General features: G+C 45.0%; 2 protein-coding genes and 1 non-coding gene across 3 annotated transcripts in view; 2 read left to right on the top strand and 1 right to left on the bottom strand.

The window, feature by feature from the left end:
- Akirin1 (akirin 1) overlaps positions 1–1,978 on the top strand; it is a 15,842-nt gene extending 13,864 nt beyond the window's left edge. Inside the window, exon 5 of the mRNA XM_031378584.1 lies at positions 481–1,978. Within this exon, the coding sequence (XP_031234444.1) occupies positions 481–491 (11 nt within the window). The 3' untranslated portion in view covers positions 492–1,978. The remainder of the gene's footprint in view (positions 1–480) is intronic.
- A 2,600-nt stretch (positions 1,979–4,578) lies between these two features.
- LOC116097299 lies at positions 4,579–4,721 on the bottom strand. The gene has a single exon (XR_004121342.1). It is a non-coding gene; the product is annotated as a small nucleolar RNA SNORA48 (small nucleolar RNA).
- Positions 4,722–13,213: 8,492 nt separating this feature from the next.
- Ndufs5 (NADH:ubiquinone oxidoreductase subunit S5) lies at positions 13,214–17,375 on the top strand. The gene is made up of 3 exons (XM_031378583.1): positions 13,214–13,347; positions 15,401–15,618; positions 17,167–17,375. Exons 2-3 carry the CDS (start codon positions 15,403–15,405, stop codon positions 17,269–17,271), a joined length of 321 nt encoding a protein of 106 aa, XP_031234443.1. The 5' UTR covers positions 13,214–13,347; positions 15,401–15,402; the 3' UTR covers positions 17,272–17,375.
- The last annotated feature ends 6,703 nt before the right edge of the window (positions 17,376–24,078 follow it).

Genomic DNA, 24,078 nt, shown 5'->3' with positions numbered 1-24,078 from the left:
AAATCCACCTGCCTCTGCCTCCCAAGTGCTGGGACTAAAGGCGTGCGCCACCACCGCCCGGCTACAAATCTTAATTTTACATAATCCTCACACTATCCTATGAGGTGCAACTTGTAATATTGACCCCATTTTATTGGTGAGGACAATACTTAGAAATGTTAGATAATTTGCTCAAGTTTCTGTAGTTAGCCGAGATTGCCACCTATAGTTGTCTGTTTTTAATACTGGTCTCTTTGTTGATATTTTATCCCCAGAAAGGCAGTTCCACTTAGTTGATGGATGTTGATTTATCCAATGAGTGGTCAAGATTTCTTAATTCTAAATATTTGAAGTACTTGAAACACGTTTCTTAAATTCTTGAAGTTTAGTCCTTTTGAAGTGGTAGTTCCTACTGTTTGATCATTTACTACTAGTGTATGTTTTTAAACGTGCGAGGCTGTGTCTTCATTGTTCTGTGTGTCTTTTAATCCTCATTTGCAGATGTATCCTGAAGCCTTCTTGCCTATCTGGGTACCGGTGTGACCTCAAGAGATGGCTGCTGTACACTTTTTGCAACTGGTTTGATATCACATTTCAGCTCAACTTTGCATCCTGAGAACACTTAAATGTTTCTGCAGGTCCATTTTATACAACTTGAAAGACCTTAAAACTTTCTGGTTGCCACAAGCATATCTTTCTTTTCTGCTCATCCACTAAACAGCTGTGCCCTACTGTGATAGGTTCTCCAGACAGAGTAGCTGGAACAGCAGTCTAGCAAGAATGCCTCAGTGGCACTCAGCACGTGGCGTCTCCCCAAGCACAGCTCTGTGAGAAGTGTGAGTGTGTGCGTGTGTGTGTCTGTGTTTTAAGTTATTATTTGTATTGTGCAAAAATTTTTTTGATCTTGGGGATTCTGGCTGTGAATTTGATGCACGACAATTATGGTTAAAAACATTTTCTTGGTCTACAGAAGATCACTAATGTTTGGTGACCATATAAGGTGTAACAGTGGGTTGTTTATTTGTAGGTATTATCGTTAAATACAGGGACTGTTTCCAGGCACAGAATTTGAATTGTAAGTTAGGGTGGATATTAGATGTGATTATGATGATATAGGGAAGGTCTGCAGTCCTCAATCTGCAAATACGTGGTGAGAAATTAGAACAAACTGGAGACAGGCTATCAATACATGGACTCTGCCTAGCTGTGCTGGAAAAATACTTTGACTCCAAGCCTTAAAATATCCTGTGGAGTCTGAGCTCACCTCATTCATACAGTCACGGAACTCCTGGACACTGAACTTCTACAGGGAAAAGATCTCTCCTGGAGCAGAAGCTCAGGGTGTGCTCGGAGCGTGTAACAAGTGCGGGGCTGGGCCAGGCTCGCAGCACTGCTACCTGGGAGGAGCCGCTCACCTTCGCATCAGTTTCAACATAGAATCTGGATCTTTTGTCCAGGTTACCCCAAACTCTCCTGAGGTGTCCATGTTCAACCCTTAGAGCTTGGTTTTGGCAATACCCTGCCTGAAGTTGCTTATTGGCTGTTCTTTGCCTTGGTCCCAAGGCTGTGAGCGGGAAGCAGCCTCTGTTTTGAGGAGGTGGGGGTTAAGTATACATTTATTTTTACTGTGACTTGTTCAGGACCACATTTTACAAAATGCCTTGTTTCCTTTACTGTTGTTTTGGAAAGGAAAGTTTTATGAAAACTGTTTTAGTTTGAATATAGAATAGTTTTATTAATTACGGCTTTATTTTGGAAAAATCTTGAGTTTTAATTCAAATGTTTGCCAATACCTTCCAAAGTAAGGTGATATTCAGAGACAGTTGTTGTGATCAGCTGGCTTGTGGACATTTCTGGGGTATTCACATTTGAAGATTCCTTATTAATGAATGTCTTTGACTTAAATCTAACCAAAAACTGCAACATTATTCTTTGTACATTTTCATTATATAGTGTTAACAAGCTTAGTTGCAAACAAATAAAATACTTAAGCTATTTGTTTACCTTGCCTTCTTGATACTGTGATGATGTGTATTAGTTCAGATAACTATAATAAGGCTGCTATAACCATTTCCACAGTTCAGCAACCTGTTGGAGATTTACAGACTCCGAGAGCCTACCAGTGCTCTCTTCATAATTAAAGAATGACTGACTCACTTAAAGGACAGTTTGTTTCATCTCTTCTTTCCCTAGCGTAGTTCCTTGTTCCCTGAAGAGCCATAGTAATGGCTGTGGTATGGTGGGTAAAGGCATGTGGGGCTGCCAAGACATGAAGGCTGCTCACCCCAAGGCCTCTTAGACACCACAGTGCTGTGCTTCGTTACAAAGCATTCCATCAAGTGGCTTGTCGAGTGACTTCTGGCTTGAAGTGGCTTTCGTGATTAACAGTCATGCCACCCTCTCACCTGCTAGCAGTGCCCGCAGGCCGTTTTCAGGTTATCCTTTGGGACCAGTGAGTATGATACCACAGTGGTTGGCATTAGGGGAGTGACGCTGCACATTTGGGGACCTGGAAGCCTTTGAAGTTCAAGGTCATCCTTGACTACATTGCATTCAAGGCCAGCCCGAACTGTGCTAGTATGTGAGCCCCTGTGTGTATATGTATGCATGTGTGTATGTGCATATATAATACATATATGTATATATAAATATACATATACATTTACTTTTTAGCTTCACTTTGACTTCTAGGGCTAGAACTTAGAGTACTTCCCAGGTAGGGAAATTCCATTGTCCTATGGAAATCCTGATTTAATAATAAAACCTACAAAAGCTACAAGGATGCATTGGAATGTGTGGTTTTAGAAGAAACTATGTGGGGAGCTAGTTACGCAGCTGGCTGTGTGGACACAGGTGCTAACCTGTGTTTACTGTGTTCTGTCTTTTTGACAGTGGCAGGGGTTATACCTAGGGCTTCACACATGCTCGGCAATGGCACTACTCTATACTACACTGCTGAGCTGTTGCTCTGTCCCTTTCCTAACATCATGAGCTGAAGGGGTGAGGGTAAAGATAAATGCTCTTGCCTCCATCAGAGGAGGAAGAGTACCATGTGATGCAGGTAGACCTGGGATGCAGCACGGTTGGTAGAGTGCTCCTCCGGAAGTGCACAGAGCCCTGGATTTGGTCTCTGGCACTGCATAAAAGCAAATGTGGTACATGTCTGTATCTCTGGGATGGGGGACGTAAGAGAAGGTCAAGGGCCTTAGCTACATCATGGAGCTGGAAGCTAGCTTGTACTATGAGAGCTGTTCTGACAAGTGATGAAGGGCTTGGTGGTTAAGAGCATGTACTGCCCCTGCAGAGGGACCCAGATTTTGTTCCCAGAAACCACAGTTTGAGGCATACCCTGTTTTTTTTCACTTGATTCTTTGTGAGTTTCACATCATCCATTCCCGTCCTGCCCTGCTCATTTCCCTGTCCCCTCATTTGCCCTTGCTGCCTTCCCTCCTCAAAACAACACAGAGAAAACATTAAAAAATGTATTTGGCAGCTGTAGTGTGTCTGTGTATCCCATAGTAGATCCCTCTGTCCAGTGAGTCATTGCTCTGGTTCGGTCATAGAGATTCCTCCGTTACCCTGTCGTTGCCCTGTGTCATGGAGATTCTGAGGCTTTGGAGCAGGAGGAATGGCCCTTTCACTTGATAGATTCTGGGGGGGTGGGCTAATTCAGAGCCCTGATCTGGGCCTGGGTAGTAGCTGAGCTTGTCAGCTCACTAGCTGTCCCTTGTCAGTACCTCCACAGTAAGCTTTCCAGCACTGCTCTCCCTAGGCCACCCAATGCTGCCCTCAGCAGGATGCAGGATCAGCTCTGCTGCTTTCAAACCCATGGGCTCACCCACACCTCCAGAGCCAGCTCCACTGTGCTGCCTGGTTAAGGTCCACTCTCCCAAGTGCTGCAGCCTGTGAGGGGCTGAGCCAGCCCTCCCACTCACCCTGGGCCTGGCTCTCCCCCTCCCCGCACCCCCACCCCCCGTGCCTGTTCCACTAGGGCCAGCTCCACTGTATTGCCCAAGTGAGGGTAAGGTCTGCCAGTGTGAGGGCAGGGCTAGCTTTCCTGATCTCAGCTACTGCAGGTGGTAATGGGAGGGGGGGAAGGGCATTACCCCTTCCTCTCCCCCACCCCCATGCACCCACAACACCTCATGGCAGGTGAGTGGAGGGGCCAGCTCACCTGTACTCTGTCCTGGGACTGGCTCATCCTTGCCCCCTCAATCAGGGCAGCCTCTGAGGCATAGGGCCAGCTCTACCCCATGACCTCCAGAAGAGGGCGTCAGATCTCATTATGGGTGATTGTAAGCCACCATGTGGTTGCTGGGATTTGAACTCAGGACCTTCAGAAGAGCAGTCGGTGCTCTTACCGGCTGAGCCATCTCACCATACACCTCTCCACTTCTTTTTCTCTCCCATCTAACCACCACATACTTCCACATTGCGGTGGCTCCCTCCCCTCCCGCTGCAGGCTGGTGGGCCCCTGGGCGACATCATGTTGCATGGTGTGGCATCAAGCAGGTGTCTATGTCACACCTATACCGTGCACTGGAGGGCAGGTCTGAGGTCTGTCTCCTCCTGCCCAGCTCCGCCCGAATTTGATTTGATCTTTGAGTCCTAAGCGTAAGGCAGCTTTGGCCACCAGGCCAGGCATCAAGCTAGGATGAACAAAGGCCTGCCATCTGCTCTGCCCCTGCTGACAGAAGAACACCACCAACAACCACGTGCCTCTTTGCCCATTGCCAGGAGAGACAACAGGCTTTTAAAATTTGGGTTCTGGCCCCCTTACAGACTGAGGTATCTCCCTGGTCTGTGCTCTATAAGCAAAGGTAAAGAAAGGTAAACTGAAAAGCAGAGGAACTGAATATGTGCCAGTGTACTAGCTGAGCTGCAGACAGGACAGTTTGGTATCCCAACTGTTACAGTCTGACACCGCACCCCACACTAAAATAGCCATTTTGTTCGGTGCCTGCCAGCTATTTCATATTGTTGCTGGAACATGCCTGCCAGTCATTGACACAGAGAAGTCACTTGGCTCAAGGACAACATGCTGACCACATACCCTGTTCTGTATGTTCTGAATGCTCTGTATGAGGTTTGCTAATCTTAAGAAATTCCACTAAGCTTTACATAGGAACCATCAAATCAATGTGAACTATTCTGTCTAAAATGGCTTGAGTCAGAGCTGACCACCAGGCAGCCCTTTCATATGGGCTCACTATGGTTTTTGTGGCTGACACTGAAGAATGCTACTGATAAGCCAAAAAGTTATGGCTTTAATACTCATGCTCTATTATCTCAGTGTTCTGAAATTCTCCTGTTCACCACCCATCCACCTTATTCAGGACCAATCAGCTTAAAGGCAAACTGATAATCCTTTGCCTAGTAAGCCAGTTGCTCCTCTCCTTGCCCTTTAACTTGTGAACCTGTTTTTCATATAAAAAGTCTACTCTGAGACAGTCTCAGAGTAGACTTAGTACTGCAGTTAGGCTCCCAGGTTCTTTTTGCGGTCCTGGACATCCAGTATTATGGTCTGTGGTCAATAAACTTTTTTTGCTTAGCTGAGATGGTGTACGTATGGTTTGTGTGGTGGTTCCTAAACTTCAACACCAACAATCTGGGCTCATACTCACCCCATAAAGGGCCAGAACCTAAAGGTTCAGGCTGGATTAGGAAAAGTACATTTAGAACATAAGGTCTTTTGAAATCACCCACTTGTGTCCATTCTTATCACAATGGAACACACAACATTGTCATCTACAAAGCTCATGCCTGAGAACTGCAATGAAGACACAAAGATTTTTTTTTTTCTTTTTTTGGTTTTTCGAGACAGGATTTCTCTGTATAGCCCTGGCTGCCCAGGAACTCACTCTGTAGACCAAGCTGGCCTCGAACTCAGAAATCCACCTGTCTCTGGTACTCCTGGCTGGCCTGAAGCTTGTTATGTTACCCAGGCTGATCTTGAAGTTACATAGATCCACCTCTGCCTCTGAGATTAAATGTGTTCCCCACCACACCCTACCCCTCTGTACCTTTTCTTAAGTATTTTGATTTTGTATAGGATTTCATTTACAGCTACTCTGAAACATGTATAATTCCAGTTCCAGGGGATCTGATGACCTCAGGCACCCATACAACATACACATACCTACACCTAAGACACAGTTAAAAATAACAGACAATCCAGCCTCCAGGATTAATTTTTTTTATTGCAAGAAATGGTTTACATACATTGGGAAAATTTGCTCGCACCTGTGAACCCAACATTTGAGAAGTGGAAAAATTCAAGACCTTAACTGCAGTTTAAGGCCTATCACAGTTATCTAAAACTCTCAAAAACACTGGTAAGGGAGGACCTGGACAGATGGTTCAGGGGTTAGGGGCATTGTGATAGAGGAAAACCCTGACATCCTCAAGGTATGTACACACCTGAAGATGTGTGCATACACACAGATTTCAAGTGACGTAAACCAAGTGATAGTGATGGAACCTGGGCCATCAGACTGTGAGGACTTCTGAGGTATACTGCACCTGAAGTGTGTCATCATACTCCTTCATTTTGTTTTTATAACATCCTGTGAAGCACTCGTCTTGGTGACTCTTCCACTACTGCACTGAGCTCTTTTAATTACCTATTATCTCACCTAATTGATGAGTGAAGGCTGTGTCTACGTGTTTACTCAACACTGACCTAGGACTCCCCTTTACTCCCAGGTCAAAAGCTTTAAGCCTTCTCCAGGCTATTTCACAGTCTAGTGGACAGAATGGCAACAGTTCCCTGCTTTGTTAGGCGTTGTGTGCCTCTAGGAAAGAGCGGAGTGTATGATAGAGAAGGCTCCCGGCCCAGGCAGCATTCCTGCTGGAGTTTAATTACCTGCTGTTGGGTGCTGACTGGGTAATAAAGCTATTTGGTTTATGAAACCGGACTCCAGTGAGTTAATTTATAGTGAGAATGTATGGCAGGTGTAGTAAACTGCCTGGCTGGCTTTATCAGTGCTTTGTGTAATCATACCACTCGGGAAGTCCAATTTTTCAGGTCAAGAGGCAGTTCCATATATCAACATAAGAGGAAGGCTTGGGATGAGACAAGGTCTAATGTAGTCTAGGCTGGTTGGCTGGCTCCTGCTGAGGCTGCAGGTGACCTTTACTCTACCTCCTAGCTCCACCTCCCAAGAGCTGAGATTATAGGTTTGCATCATCACAATACCTGGGTTTTTATATGGTTCTGGGGATCCAGCACTACCAACCAAAGCACATTCCCAAGGGGATTTGAAGTGGAAACTTAAGGGTTCTTTGGAAAGTCAGTTGGATGGTGTTTCCCTGGAGCAAACACTCGAAGGAACGTTTAGCTGAAGCAAACACAGGAGAGAGGATGTTCTGCTAAAGCAAGCACGTGAAAGGACACATGACAAAAGATTCTTGGCTAACAACACGCATGGATTGGTCCACCTTACATTGCATAGTTGAGCTGCATTCGTCGGGACTCCATAGAGAACTACACCAAAAAACTTCTGGTGGCATGCTGCAGGTTCTCACTGCTTCTCTGGCTGATTGGCAGAGTGATGTCAGTGGAGACAGATGCATGTGCTAAAGCAAGACCCATGGAGGACACATGAGGTTTGGAGGATATACATAGGACTCATGGACAGTGGCAGAGGCTGAACTTGGCTTGCTTATATATGGAGCTGTGCAAGGCTTGTTGGTTTTGCATCTTCAAATCTTTGATTTGATGTGAAGGGCACAGCTAAGAACTTCTCCTGGCGATCCTCCTTGGCCCCTCCTGCTGACTTGTGCTGAGGCTGAGGCTGAGGCCTGGCTGTCTCTGCTAGGTCATGTCACCCCTGATGCTAACTCGACCCTACCGAACTGGACTGCTGGAATATCCGTGAAGTGTTTTCGAGTGGATGGAGCTGCTGCTGCCTGCTAACCTGTGAACTGGACTGCCAATGTCCAAACAACACAGATGGGAGTTGCTCCAAAGAACCTTCCTAAACAGGTCCACTACCTCTGTTGGATGGTGGGCTACATGGGAGGTTAAAGCGTTTAAAAACCATCATTAGAGGCTGGACAGTGGTGGCGCACACCTTTAATCCCAGCACTTGGGAGCCAGAGGCAGGCAGATTTCTGAGTTCGAGGGCAGCCTGGTCTACAGAGTGAGTTACAGGACAGCCAGGGCTACACAGAGAAGCCCAGTCTGGAAAAACCAAACCAAACAAACAAACAAACAAAAAAACATCATTAAAAGTAAAGTTTGAAAAAAATTAAAATTACAGGGAATTCTTTTTGGTGTGTGTGTGTGTGTGTGTGTGTGTGTGTGTGTGTGTGTGTATGTATGTGTTCACCACAGTCTTGCTGTATAGCTCTGACTGTTTTGGAATTCACTATGTAGACTAGGATGCCCTTGCATCCACAGAGAACCACCTGCCTCTGCCTCCCAAGGGGAGCTTTAAGGATAGATAGACTATTTACCGCCCTCCAGTTGCCTTAGGCCTGACAACCTTGTTTCTGACTCACTTTGCTTAAGGGATTCCTGGTTTGGTTTATTCAGCTTGGTATTTCCTCCATCTCCAAATGGAATCCACAGGGTTTGCTTCTGTCCTACAGCTCAATAACTGGCCTGAGAGCTTCCAGCATCAAGAGTTTCCCTTGTGCTGGGTTTTGTAGGCTAACATTTTGTTCAGATCTTCATAACAACAGTGTAAGACACTTACACATTTCTACTATGTGAATGGACCCAGGAGAGAGCTCTGGGAGTGGATACTGAGGGTACTTGAGAGCAGCAGCAGTGAGGTTCAGACCCCTGGTCCTCCAGCAGCCACTACATTCTTTTTTTCAGAGGCCTTTCATTTACAAAGGTCTTGGAGTCTCCATGTCTGGGAGGTGAAGACAGGTATAAAGTCCCTTGCTTCGTTATACAGTCCTAAAGAAGCATGGAGGAAGGAGGGTGTGGAAAGTAAGGGACACAGTGATGGGGGACCCAAAACATATCTCTGTCTTGGGGACCCAACAGAGAATTCTCAAAGCCTGGGCACCATAGCAACAACTCATGCAGTTCCTGCTTGGTCTGGGAGTTGTAGTTTTCCAGCATGTGCTTGGGAGGAAAGCTGTTGTTGTCTTTGATGACCCAGGTGTCTGAGATGTCCAGTGGTGGTTGCCTGCTCACATTCAGATCTACAATGCACATAAGGCTGGTGGGGCCTGAGATAGGGCTTAGAAATGTCTGAAGGATTGGAATTTCCACCACCAGAAGCTGGTGAGGCAAACGGGGTATGAATGGATTTGAGGAGGGGAAAATAGTGGTAGCCTGTCAGGCAGAAGAGTCAAATTTAAGATCAAGATAAAGCTCTGTGGGGAAGGGCACCTGCCACCTAGCCTAACAACTTGCCCCTAGAGTTCAGTCTCCTGGGTTTAGGTTGGTAGAAGGATGGAACACACACACACACACACACACACACACACACACACACACACACTGTAAGTTTTATTTCTGGGGGCTGGTGAGATGGCTCAGTGGGTAAGAGCACTGACTGCTCTTCTGAAGTTCGGATCCCAGCAACCACATGGTGGCTCGCAACCACCCATAATGAGATCTGACGCCCTCTTCTGGTGCATCTGAAGACAGCCACAGTGAATTACACTGGAGCAAGTGGGGCCAGAGCGAGTGGAGCCGGCAGAGGTCCTGAGTTCAATTCCCAGCAGTCACACACATGATGGCTCACGGCTATCTGTACAGCTACAGTGTACTCATACACATAAAACAAAATAAAATAAATCTTTAAAAATGTTTTATTTCTGGATAACTGAAGACACAAGTTTAGGAGGGAGTGGGAGGCAGTATATCTCAAGACTTGGAAAGAGACCATCAAACCTAAGAATTTTGGCCTTTTGAAACATTGACTCCACAGTTCAGCCAGCATGAGTGGCTCCCTCCTTTGAGTTGTGTGTGTGCTTCAGGGTGTCATCCATGCTGGGGGAGGGAGGTTCTCTTGGTATGCTATGCCCCAGGTTCCACTCCATTTCATCTTTCTATAACAGATGTCACACAATCTGACTGTATCTTAGTGTCAGCAACCCAACAAGGACCATGGTGTGTAGCAAAGTGACCCAGCTTGGGTCACAGATTGTGCCCCAACAAGCCAGGGTTCAGCTACCCATTATCAATAAAGTAATTAAAAGAGCCAAGTTAATACCAAAAGCAGAACAAGATTTATTTAATGCAGTAACACTGAAAAGAAGGACAAATAGATCCAGTGATTGCTCCAAGTTCCTCCTCTGGGTCCTGACATGAAGAGAGGGTTTAGATAGAAGGCAAGAGATATGCATAACTGGCCAGTCTGACCAAGGTGTGGTCACTACCGTCTCATCTCCAATCTTGCCTGCATCCTGGAGGTTAGTAAAGCTAGAAGTTGTATGGCAACCAGCGATGGCCAACCCACTTGAGGAGGGACTTCTTGCCTACAGAAATCCCGTCATCAAAGATAAGACTGGGGGGCTGGAGAGACACCTCAGCGATTAAGAGCACCGACCGCTCTTCCAGAAGTCCTGAGTTCAATTCCCAGCAACCACATGGTGGCTGACAACCATTTGTAATGAGATCTGATGCCCTCTTCTGATGTGCCTGAAGAGAGCAATGGTGTACTCATATACATAAAATAAATAAATCTTTTTTTAAAAAGAGAATTTCTACTTTGTACCAAAATAGAAATTCAGTTAAATCACCTAGGCAGTACTTGGGGTTACAGCAGATTTCTAGCTTCTCTTGAAATTTTGCAAGATTTGATCCAGGAGTAGTGACACACACCTTTAATCCCAGCACTGGGGAGGCAGAGGCAGGTGGATCTCTGTGAATTCAAAGCTATTGTGGTCTACAAAGCTATTCCAGGGCAGCCAGGGAAGTTACACAGAGAATCTCTGTCTTAAAAACAAAACCAAACCAAAAACCACAAATAACAAAAAAACCAGACAAATCAAAAGTGCAAGATTTGAAGATTTGATAGCTTAATAACAATAAGATGGAGCTATGGAGGTAGTTGTTCCTGCCTTCAGACAGAGTACAGGGCTCCAATTCCATTTCCCACTGCTGTTTCCAGTTCTGAAACTGAGGCCAAGGATCATTTGTCATTGATCACATGCCTTTAGAGTCATTTCCTTATAGTGGTCCTGTTCTCACTGGAAGTGAGAAATACACTGGAAACCTGTGGAAGGAATTTGACTTTACCTGCCTAAGAGACTGGAAAGATGACACCACTGAAAAACAAGAAAGCAAGGGTGGCTGGAACTCAGTGATAAAGCATGTGCTAGCATATGGCACCCTGGCTTCTTGCCCCAGGATTGCAATGGGCTAGTTACCTGATGGCCCTCGAGCATATAAGAGCCCAAAGCGGGCTTCACAGCGGCACAGGAAGAGGGCAGGGTGGAAAGGGTGGACATCAGTTCCTTGCCATTAGAACTTGGTAAGCATGGCTCACAAGTTGCATAGTGAGCCAATCAATATTTGGCTGGACACAGACTGACTGCTCAGAAAACTCTGATCGAATTGAAACAGATTTCATGTGGAATAGCCAAGCAATGGAAGGGGGTGGGCGAGGCAAGTTGGAGTGATTGAGTGAAATTAATAAATTGTGGACTATTTTACTAGGGTTTCTATTGCTCTGAAAAGACTCCATGACCATGGCAACTGTTTAATTGGGGCTGACTTAAAAGTTTCAGAGGTTTAGTCCACTATTGTCATGGCAGGAAGCATGGTGGCATGCAGGCAGACATGGTGCTGGAGAAGGAGTTGAGAACTCTACACTTAAAAAAAAAAAGATTTATTTGAGCTGGGTAGTGGTGGCACATGCCTTTAACCCCAGCACTTGGGAGGCAGAGGCAGGCAGATTTCTGAGTAGACCAGGCTGACTGAGGCCAGCCTGGTCTACAGAGTGAGTTCCAGGACAGCCAGGGCTATACAGAGAAACCCTGTCTTGAACAAAAAAAAAAAAAAAGATTTATTTATTTTGTGTATATGAGTACACTGTGTTGCTGTCTTCAGATACACTAGAAGAGGGCATCAGATCCCAAAATAGATGATTGTGAACAACCACATGGGTGCTGGGGATTAAACTCAGAACCTCTTGAAGAGCAGTCAGTGCTCTTATCCGCTGAGCCACCTCTCCAGCCCCAATTTCTACATCTTGATCAACAGGCAGCAAAAGGAGACTAATCTGCACTAGGCTTAGCTTGAGCAGATGAGTCCTCAAATCCCTCCCCAACAGTGACATACTTCCTCCACCCTAGGCCACACATACTCTAACAAGGCCACACTTCCTAATAGTGCCACTCCCCATGAGGCAAGCATTCACAGACATGAGTGAGTTTTATGGGGGCCATTCCTGTTCAGCCCACCACATGGACTTCCGTAATTTTCTCCAGAAATTGTTTACTCACAGGCACAGCATCTGCGTTATAGCCCAGGCCAGCCTTGAACTCAAAGGGATCGATCCATCCTCCTGTCTCAGCTTTCTGATTGCTTTGATGCAAATGTCAGCTGATACATCAAACGTTTTTTCTTCAAAGAATTTTTTTCATGATGTCACGGTATAAAGACGTCCCTAAAGCACTCTATAGCTGTTCGTTCATTCGTTCATTCTTTTGTTTGTTTGTTTAAAACAAGAGCTCACTATGTGGCTCCAGTTGGCCTAGAACTCAGAGATCCACCTGCTTCTGTCTCTTAAATTTAAAGGCGTGAACCACCATGCTAGGTGCTATTATCTTTCTTTTAAGATTTACTTTATGTGAGAGTGTTTTGTCTTCATGTATGTGCACCACATGTGTGCTCCTGGTGTTGCGGAGGTTAGAAGTATGTGGGTCCCCTGAATCTAGAGTTAAACTGGGGACCTCTCCCAGAGCAACAAATGCTCTTAACCTCTGAGCTGTCTCTCCAGCCGACTATTATGTTTATTACCAAAAAAGAGAAACAGCCACGGTGAGATTGGGAAACAGAGGCACACAAGTTCTGAGGTTAAAGCCTACGAACTTTAACCACTACATTTTCTTGGGGTGAGGAAAGAGATACTCTTTCTCGGGTGTGACCTTGCTCAAGTAGCACAACAATCAGTAGTCATGATAGTGCTGAAAGGGAGAACACACTACCGGCACAGTAGCGTGAGGACAGTCACTTTATCAGCAGAATCTGGAGGCTGGGCTGCTTGCTGCGCAGGCGCAGACCGCTGGGCTTGGTTTCTATGGTTCCTGCCGGGACACGGCCGGTGGTCGATTTACGGCGTCGCTCTGTAGATGTCGTGCTGCAGGCGTCCTTTACGGCAGGCGTCGCGTCCTCCCGTAGCCGGAGGTCGAGAGCTGCACCCAGAGACCTGACAAGGGCACTGCTGAAGTGCGGTAGGCACTGCTGTGTTCACGCAGCCAAGAAACTTCGCTAGGGATTAGCTCCTTGACAAACTTCCCCTCTCTGTGGGTGGCTTGGCCTCCTGCCTTCCCTTCACCCCACGACTAGGCCCCCTCCGGCCTTTCAGAGTCATTCCGCCCTCTGCGGACTCCTGCCTTGGCCTCCTTCCTACCCTGACATCTCGCTCCCTTTTTTTTTTTTTTTTTGCTTTGTTTTTGTTTTGAGACAGGGTTTCTCTATGTAGCCTTGGCTAGAATTCACTCTGTAGACCAGGCTGGCCTTGTACTCACAGAGAAGCATTTGCCTCTGTCTTCCAAATGTTGAGATTAAAGGCGTGCGCTACATCCTGAGTTTGGTCCCCATTCTCCTGAGCCCTCTGCTTTCTTCCGGTTGTGCAATTGGCTCAGCCGCCGCTCCAGAGCCTCTGTCCGCACTCATTGTCGTAACTTCTGTTGTCACTGCTGTATTCGAACACGTTGCTTACTGCTCGTGTGGGGGGTTGGGTGTGTGTGTGGGGGGGGTGTGTTGGATCCGCCTCTGGAACTAGGCAGTTGTGAATTGTGTGTATGCTGGGACTTTTCTATTCTCCCAAGGGCTTCCTCCCCAGAATTCTTACTCGGGTTCCCGGTGTGGGTTTCCAGTGCTTATGATAAGCTGTTTCCCCTGTTTGCCTGTAACATACACCGTAAATGATTAAAAGAATGGGAGGGAACTTTATAAATTAAATTTGCCCCTAAATTTCTGCGTCCAGGATAATATTGATGTGTGTGCTGTGTTTGCTTTCCAGTCTTAAGCACTTTCGTTGTTTGGGATTATTTTGTTCTATGTCAACTTTATTATGTATTTTCCATATGTTCTTTTTGCTTAATGTCTGTCATATTCCACTGAGCACCAGAATCTATCCATTTCTTTATAGTTGTATGTATAAGTTCTTTGAAATTTCCTGATTTTTTTAAATTTTAATTTGACTTGTTCATTTATTTTTTAGCAGTTAACTGGCATCTGCTCGATTTTGTTCTCAAAGCAAAAACCAGTAGGAAAAAACATAGAAGTGAATAGTCTGTTACAATAATGGACAAAGTATTTTTAAACCTTTTTTAGTTTTAATTGTGATTGGGTGTGTGACTATGGGCATGTGAGTGTAACTGCTCTGTGAAGCCAGAGACATCGTATCCCCGAAGCTGGAACTACAGTTAGTTGTAAACCATCCAGAGTGGTTGCTGAGAATCCAGCTTGAGTTCTTTGCTAGAGCATCATGCACATTTAACCTCTAAGCCCTCTCTCCAGCCTAGAACAGACTACTTCTATGAAGGGAGAGACACGAGAGAGCGTCCAAAGAGCCGTGTCATCTAGGGTGGGGTGGAAAGAATGTATAGAACAATGTAATAAATAATGTGTGCTTATATTACTTCTTATTTTCCTTTGTTGTTGTTTTTTTTATTTGTTTTTTGTTGTTGTTTTTTTTTTTTGGTTTTGCTTTTTGTTTGTTTGAGTCAAAACAATTTTTTTTCACCCTTGACAAAAATATCCTTATACATAGAAAAAATTAATTTTGGTCTTCTTTTTCATGAGTTTTGTGAAACTCATGGGAGAACCTATCTAATAAAAAGGGTTGGTAATCCTAGCACTTGGAAGATGAGGGCAGGAGAATGAGGAAATCAAGGCCGTCTTTCACTACAGTGTGACTGAAAGGTAGCCTGGGCTAGATGAGATGCTGTCTCAAAAATGAAAAAGTTCGATGAAAAGAAATGTGTGAATCCCGGCACCTGGAAAGCAGAGGCAGGCGGATTTCTGAGGTCAAGGCCAGCCTGGTCTACAGAGTGAGTTCCAGGACAGCCAGGGATATACAGAGAAATCCTGTCTCGTACACCCCACCTCACCCCTCCCCCCAAAAAAAAAGAAAGAAAGAAAGAAAAAAGAAATTTGGGCTGAAAGTCCAATTGGAAAGAAAGTCCAATTTCGTTGGACTTCACAGATGAAATCTCTCGTTCTTCTCAGAAGCATGTTGTTTTATCACACTCTTGCTTCCTTGATGTTCTTTTACAGCCATGCCTTTCCTTGACGTGCAGAAAAAGCTGGGCATTAGCCTAGACCGGCACCTTGTGTCCCTAAGTACTGAACAGCCCTTTAAGAATGCTGCTCGGTGCCACGCTTTTGAAAAAGAATGGATAGAGTGTGCACACGGGATCGGTGCAACCCGGGCGAAAAAAGAGTGCAAGATAGAGTTCGAAGACTTCGAAGAATGCTTTCTTCGGTTCAAAACGGTGAGGAAGTAATGGCGGTGGGAGCTGAACTACTGCCCTCCCCTCCCCCTTACTCTCTGTTCTGGCCCTGGTGGGGATTGAATCCAGGGCTGGTGACAGATTCTGTCACTACTAAATCCCTAGTCCCTGGGCCAACTGCAGTGTGTCCGCTTGGTCTTTGAGCAGGGCTGCTCACTTGTAGTTGGGAAGACTCCTGGCATGTAGGCAGTTAAGACCCTTTGGATCTGAGGAGGGCCTGCTCTTCCTCTTCTTAACCTGTCTTCTGCTAAAACCAGAACTGTATGTGTATTTAAGCCTTGTCTTTTTGGTAGTCTGTAAAGCGAGAATCCACACTGGCTTTGGCTGGTCATTCTTGAAAAGTTTTGCAGGAAGCTGGAGAGATGGCTCATGACTCATCAGTTAACAGCATTGGCTGCTCTTCCAGTTTCAGTGCCCACAGGGCAGCTCACAACTGTGGAGCTCTATTCACAGTGGATCTGACACCATTCTCTGGCCTCCACAGCACCTGGCACACTTGCAGTGCACAGACATATATGCATTCAAAATACCCATCTATGTAACAGAAAATAATTTTTGCAAAATTAAAAAGAAAACTTTGAGGTGGGACTGTTTGACAGTCATTGAGCCCTCACTGGAGAAGCTGTCAAACCCTGTAGATCTAGCACAGTAAATGTAGTGTGACCAACTGAATGTGTTTCTGAAGAAGGTGGAGGCATTCATTAATGACAAAAAAAAGCTAATTACTAGATAAAGAGGAAGGGGAGGAGAGGAGAGAGAGAGAGAGATATGATTATTAAAAGGGTTCAAGGTGCCGGGCAGTGGTGGCACACGCCTTTAATCCCAGCACTTGGGAGGCAGAGGCAGGTAGATTTCTGAGTTCGAGGACAGCCTGGTCTACAGAGTGAGTTCCAGGACAGCCAAGGCTACATAGAGAAACCAACCCTGTCTTGAAAAAAACCAAAAAAAAAAAAAAAAAATTATTTCAAGGTGATTTTGTTTTTCAATTAGTTCTTTAAAGATTAATTAATTGGGGCTGGAAGTTGGCTCAGCAGTTAAGAGCACTTGTTGCTTTTTCAAAGGATCTGAATTCAATTCCCAGCAGGCATGCTAAGTGTCTACAGCCTGTCCCTCAGTTCTCATATCTGATGCCCTCTTCTCAACCTCTGTGGTCACACACACACACACACACACACACACACACACACACACACACACGGGGAGTGGGGAGAAACAAATAAATAATAAAATCTTTTTGAAAAATGATAAACTTCAGGTCTGGGGCAGCATCTACCTAGCATGTACAAAGCCTTAGGCTGAGACTTCCAGCACAGGAATTTTATTTTACTTTTGAGTTCTCTAATTAAGCTGAATTAAGCTCACATAGATCCTCCTGCCTCTACCTCCTGAGTGCTAGGTTAAAGGCATGTACTACTATTCCCAGCTAGGAATTTTTAAAAGCAAACAAAACAAAAGATAGCAATAGACTCTAGCTCTCATTTCTGGGTCCTGTTTCCCTTTGCCTCAACGCTTTTTTTTAATCCTTGACAGATGAGGCGGATGCATGAAATCAAGCAACAGCGGAAAAAGCTAATAAAGGAAGGGAAATACACCCCCCCACCTCACCATTCGGGCAAGGGGGAGCCCAGGCCCTGAGCAGAGCAGTGGGAGCCACTTCATGCTGTTTCCACTGGAGAGAGAGAATGGTCAAGGAAAGTTCCTTCTTCAAGTATGTAAAAATAAAGAATTACCCAATCTGAGCCTGCTTTCTTTTGGGCCATGTTTTTCCGTGGTGAAAGGTTGTCCTAGTTGCCTCTCCTGATGATTGCCTGCAGAACTGTAGCCAGAAACCCGGTAGGGGAATGGGGACTTTAGGCAGCCAGCACTTACTTGAGTGCCATTTGTATAACAAGACTCGTTTTTTATTATCATACCTCCTTTGGTAACAGCCTTCGGATTTTGCAGTTCAGTGAAGGCTGTTTCATAGGGCAGCCTATTCAAGGTTATTTAAGTGCACAGAAATGTTATTTGTCTTCAGGGAAACATCTAAGGGGTGTGAACAGCCTTTGAGGAAGGTCCCAGCTAGTCCTGTATTCCTTCTGCAAATTTCCTTCTTGAAAAGTAGCAACCTGGGATGTTCCCAAGCCTGTGTCACAAGTGCATCCTGTCCTCACACAGCCTTGCTTCACACTCCAGCAGTTGTTGGCAGTATTCTAAGGCAGGCAGGATATTACCCTGTAGCCCAGGTGTCCTGCTCCTGAGCTTCCTGAGTGCTGAGACTATAAACAGGAGCGAAATGCCCTACTCACAAATTATTTTAATAACTCCTTTTAAATTGACTTATTTATTTTGGGTTCATGTATGGGCATGCAGGCACTAAGGCTGTAGGATGGAGAGCAGAGGGCACCCTATATTGATTGGTTCCCTCCTTCCACTCTGTGGGTCCCTGGGATCAAATGCCAGTCTTCAGGCTTGATGGTAGACACTTTTAGTTACCCGCTGGTCCATTTCACTACCCACAGTTATTTTGCCTGGCCCTATATGTTAAAAAATAATATTAAGAATAATTAATATGCTGGGTGGTGGTGGCGCACGCCTTGGGAGGCAGAGGCAGGTGGATCTCTGAGTTTGAGGCCAGCCTGGTCTACAGAGTGAGTTCCAGGACAGCCAGGGCTACACAGAGAAACCCTGTCTCAAAAAACCAAAAACAAAAAAAAAAAGAATAATTAATATTTTCTAAAGGTATGCTGTATATGAGGTACTTCAAACATGTTAACTTATTTAAGAGCAGAATGTTCTTTTAGAGACTATCTCTAAATTCCTGTACAGGAATTTTATTTTATTTTTATTTGAAGCAGTTTCTCCGTTTAGCCCTGGTTGTACTGAACCTCGCTGTGTAGACCATGCTAGCCTAAAACTGACAAATCCACCCACCTGTGCTCTCTGAGTACTATACCTTGCCCAGCATACACTGGTTCATTGTCCAGCAGCCACGTGATGACTCTGTAATGCCAGAGGGTTGAATACCCTGTTCTAGAGTCAGCACTGACCATGCATAAACTGCACATGTATATATACAAGCAAAACACTCATACACTGGGAATAAGTCATTTAGGAAATGAGAGACATTCATACTGGGGGTGTGTTTTATGGGTTGTGTGGTTTATTTTGTTTGGTGCCTTACATGTAGGAAAGTGTACTAGCTGGATCAAACTTGGTGCTTCTTTTTTTAATTAGATGTATTCATTTATTTTATGTATTGCCTCTGTGTGTGTGTGTGTGTGTGTGTGTGTGTGTGTGTGTGTGTGTGTGTGTGAGCTGCCTGGTGCCCCAGGAGTCAGAAGAAGTCATTAGATCCCCTAAGATTAGAGTTATGGATGGTTGTGAACCGCCATATAGGTGCTGAGAATTGGGCTCAGGTTCTGTGCAAAAACAGCAGCTGCTCCTAACCACTGAGCCATCTCCTCAACTCCCAAACCCAGCATTGGCATGTTAGGCAGGCAACTGAGCCCTGATTTCTTGTTTTATCTTGAGGTAGTATCACCAGACCAGGTCAACTTTGAATTCATAGTGATCCTCCTGCTGGGCAGTGGAGGCACACGCCTTTAATCCCAGCACTTGGGAGGCAGAGGCAGGCAGATTTCTGGGTTTGAGGCCAGCCTGGTCTACAGAGTTCCAGGACAACCAGGGGTATACAGAGAAACCCTGTCTCATAAAACAAAACAAGACAAAAAACATAGTGATCCTCCTTCCTGATCATACTAGATGCTGGGATTATAAGAGTAACCCACCACACCCCGTTAGCTATCTTTCTGCCCTTTTTAAAATTTCAGTTGTGAGGCTCAGAGGTGAAGATATTTGCTTCTCTTGCAGGGAACCTGGGTTTGTTTCTTTACACCCACATCAAGCTGTTGACAACTTCCTGTAACTCCAATTCCAGACCCAATGTTCCTTCCTAGCTTCCCAGCCAGCGCCCCAGACACACAATGGTTCACAGGCATACCTTCAGGCCAAACATCCAGACATAAAAGCTGTAGTTGTAAATGAATGTGCTAACTTGGTCTGGGGTTGGAGTTCACTGGCTCAGCACTTGCTTAGCATGTGTAAAGGCACTGGGTCCGATCCCCAGCCTTCTCCCTTCCCAGTTCTTCCCTTGAATGGCAGTTGGGTGGTATTAAGGACATTCATATTGCTGCGCAGCCATCACCAGAGCAACAGCATCAATTTCTAGGACTCTTATTTCTAAAATGGAAGCTTTCCTCATTAGAGAGCAGTTCCTGTTCTCTCCTGAGCCCCTGGCAACCACCATTCTGTCTTTCTGTGTTTTGATTTCTTTTAAGCACCTCCCCTAAGTAAAATACCTATTATATTTGTTCTCTTGCTTGTCTTCATGGTGCTGGGGTTGGTGTTCCCTCTGGATTCAATGCTGAAAGGGTTTAAGGTCTTAGGTGTCTTAGGCATCTTTAAAATAGGGCCTGAGGCTATGTTTTGCTTGGTAAAAGCCTTGCCTCACAAGCACAGGGATGTGAACTCAGATTCCCAGAACTCACATAAAAGCCATAGTGGATGGTTCTGGTAGTGTATGCTTTTAATCTCAGCACTCTGGAGGTGAAGGCAGGAGGATCTCTGTGAGTTCCAGAACAGCTAGGGCTGCAGAGAGAGGGGAGAGTTCTTTAGAAAGACCCCTGATGTTCACCCATGACCCCTAATGTGTATATAGGGGCTGGAGATAAGGCTCAGTGGTTAAAAAGCTTGCTGTTCTTCCAGAGAACACAAGTTTGACTCTCAGCACCAACACCACTGAGCAACTGGAAATTAATTGTAACTCCAGCTCCAGGGGATCTGATGCCCTCTTCTTACCTCTGTAGGCATTTGCACTCATACATATACACAGACATACACACATACTCACATACTTGTAAAGTTCTAAATAGAAATCATGGAGCACATACATGGTTCTTGTGCTCAGGAAGGAGATTTCCAAGTCAGTCTGCTAGAATACATAGCAAAATGCTGTTCCTCAGAGGGAGGGCCACAGCACATGCCTTTATCCCAGTACTTTGGAGGCAGAAGTAAGGATCTCTGTGAATCTGTGAGTTCAAGGCCAGCCTGGTCTACATAGAGACTTTTGAGCCGTCTAGGGCTACATAGTTGAGAGCCTGTCTCAAAATAAGTAAATTTAAGGGCAAAACAAATAACCTGTAAACTGAGGCAAGAGGATCTGGAATTTAACCCAACCTGAGCTACATATTAAGATTCTTTCAGGGCTGGAGAGATGGCTCAGCGGTTAAGATCAATGACTGCTCTTCCAAAGGTCCTGAGTTCAAATCCCAGCAACCACATGGTGGCTCACAACCATCCGTAATGAGATCTGACGCCCTCTTCTGGAGTGTCTGAAGACAACTACAGTGTACTTACATATAATAAATAAATAAATTTTAAAAAAAAGATTCTTTCAAAAAACATACAAAAACAAAACAAATTGCAAAATGGCAGCTTAAAAACTACAAAACCACGGTGAAAGCAATTAAAGAACACCAAAACCATGGATAAATTGAGAACCCCCTCTCCGCCAACAAAAAAAAAACAGTAGTGCACACCTAGTACTTGGGAGGCAGAGGCAGGTGATGTCTATGAGTTCAAGGTCATCGTGGCTTATGGTCTACAGAGTGAGTTCCAGGACAGCCAGAGTGATGCATAGTAGCCCTGGTCTCAAAAACAAAATAAGAGGAGGAAAGAAGTAAGGAAAATTGTATTAAAATGACAGTGTTCTCCAAAAGACTCTGTCTTTATATTGAGTCTCTATCAGACTCAGTATACTCTCATACAAAATCCAAGTTAATAAAGACTGCACATGCATGCGCACGGACACCCCTTTCCCAAAAGTGAATAGCATAGCTGGGGGACTCGGAGTTCCCAATGGCAGCGCTCCCTACAGGCCAGTAGCAATCAAGATGGCATAAGGAAGGATAAACAGATCAATGGAGAAGAGTTCATGTGCCCATATAGCTAATGTCAGTTGGTTTTTAGCAAGAATACCCAGGACCATTTAATGAGGAAAGAAGAGGCTTTCAGGGGCTGGCGAGATGGTTCAGCAGGTAAGAGCACTGACTGCTTTCCCAAAAGACCTAAATTCAAATCCCAGAAAACACATGGTGGCTCACAATCACCCGTAATGAGATCTGACGCCCTCTTCTGGTGAGTCTGAAGTCAGCTATAGGGTACTTATGTGTACCAGCCCAAATGAATCTTTGGGCTGGAGCAAGCAGGGACTGAGTGAGCAGAGTTGACGGAGCAAGCGGGACTTACCAGAGCAAGCAGAGGTCCTAAAAATTCAATTCCCAACAACCAATGAAGGCTCACAACCGTCTGTACAGCTACAGTATACTTACATACATAAAATAATAAATCTTAAAAAAAAAAACAAAAACAAAAACCAAAAAACAAGCTTTCAGTGGGTTCTGGGATTTCAAACTTGGGTTCTCATGCTTTCCTGGCAAGAATTTTTATCTACTGAGCCATCTTCCCAGCCCTCAGCTCAGAGCGTCTTTACCCAGGTAAATAGAGGCAAGAGAGCCAACCTGCTCTCACGTTCTGACCTTATTGTCATTAAGGCAGAGCACTAGGCTCACAACCAAGTTTTGTTGGGTTATCTGGTGCTGCTATGAATTCCAATACTAAATTTTGTACCCCAAGATCTGGTTGCCTCCATACAAATTCCCACATGTACCAGTATTTGTTGTGTAAACCTTGCTCCCAATTTTAAAGCTATTGGTTACATAAAAGTGGCTACAGCCAATTCCTGGGGAGAGACAAGTAGGTGAGATTTCAGTTACTGGGCTGGGGGTTCAGATAGGGACCATGTGAAGGAGAAAAGGAGAAGGAGGAAGAGGAAGAAGAGGAAAAGAAGAAGAAAGAGGAGAAGGGGAAAGTATCGTTTCTCAACCTGTGGGTCATGACCCCTTCATGGGAGTCATACCAGATATCCTGCATATCAGATATTTTTATGTTATGGTTCATAGCTTAGAAAAACTACTGTTAGCCAGGTGGTGGTGGCACATGCCTTTAATCCCAGCACTTGGGAGGCAGAGGCAAGTGGATTTCTGAGTTCGAGGCCAGCCTAGTCTACAGAGTGAGTTCCAGGACAGCCAGAGCTATACAGAGAAACCCTGTCTCGAAAAACCAAAACAACAAAAACCAAAAACCAAAAAACTACTGTTATGAAGTGGCAACAGAAATAATTTTATGGTTGGGGTCATCACAACATGCTGAAGAGTATTAAAGGGTTGCAGCATTAGGAAGGGTGAGAAGCACTATCCTAAAGGGGGTAGCACACATACCTTGTGTCTGGGTCTGAAGATGTAAAGCCTTCAATAGAAATAGGCTAGCTCTTCCTTAAGAGGGAGGAGGGAACATTTTTAAAGTTATAACTGCTCAAAACATTTTGTGGTTAGTAGTTTCTACACTGTGAGATAAGGGAACATTTTTGCAACGATGTAGCAGAATTCTTTAAAGATCCTGCCAGGAACTCCCTTTCTGACAGACATTCAGTGTTTACCGTGGCCATCGCTTCCTGGGAATGATACAGGTTTTGATACAGAGGCATCAAGCTCTAGCTGCAGGACCTTGAGAAGGTGTGTGAGGCCACTTTGTATACTGGCATAGGTGGTACCCCCATCCACAGGGAGGGGTACCTGGCTTTGGTCAACTGTTTCCAGACAGTAGCAAGGGACTAGGGTGACATCTTCCAATGTTTCATGGTCGATCAGAAGCCTACATTTTTTATCAGCACTTAATGCTGAGTTTAATTTTTGTTTTGTTTTGAGACAAAGTCACTGTGTACCCTGGGCTGGCCTTCAACTCCAAAGTCTCCCTCCACTTCTGGGATTCCAGCCCTGTGCTACTAAGCCTGGGTAAATTTTTTTTAAGTATTCAGGGCAATTTCTGCCTCTGAAAAGGCAGTAGACAAGCTTTTGCCAAGTCCTTGTTAAAGTACAGCTAAATGCTGGACACTATCAATGGAACAGGCAGAATGAACAAGAAAACAGACCTGAGGCGGGAGGCAACAGGGGTTTGTTCTTGTTGTTTTTTGTTTTGTTTTGTTTTGCTTTGCTTTTTGGAGGGGAAACTGGGAAAGGAGAAATCATATGACATGTAAATAAAGAAAATATCTGCTGGGCGGTGGTAGCGCACGCCTTTAATCCCAACACTTGGAAGGCAGAGGCAGACGGATTTCTGAGTTCGAGGCCAGCCTGGTCTACAGAGTGAGTTCCAGGACACCCAGGGCTACACAGAGAAACTCTGTCTCAAAAACAAAACAAAACAAAAAATCTAATAAAAAAAAAAAAGAAAGAAAGAAAACAGACCTGGTAAGTACATTAGGATCAAAGAAACTTGGTGTTATTTCCTGAGTGTTCTTTTTTACCCCACATGTGACAGAATGGATACAGGAGACACCAAGTA

Source organism: Mastomys coucha, unplaced genomic scaffold (assembly GCF_008632895.1).
Source record: "Mastomys coucha isolate ucsf_1 unplaced genomic scaffold, UCSF_Mcou_1 pScaffold18, whole genome shotgun sequence".
Taxonomy (NCBI): domain Eukaryota; kingdom Metazoa; phylum Chordata; class Mammalia; order Rodentia; family Muridae; genus Mastomys; species Mastomys coucha.
This window is presented reverse-complemented; position numbering and strand designations above follow the sequence as displayed.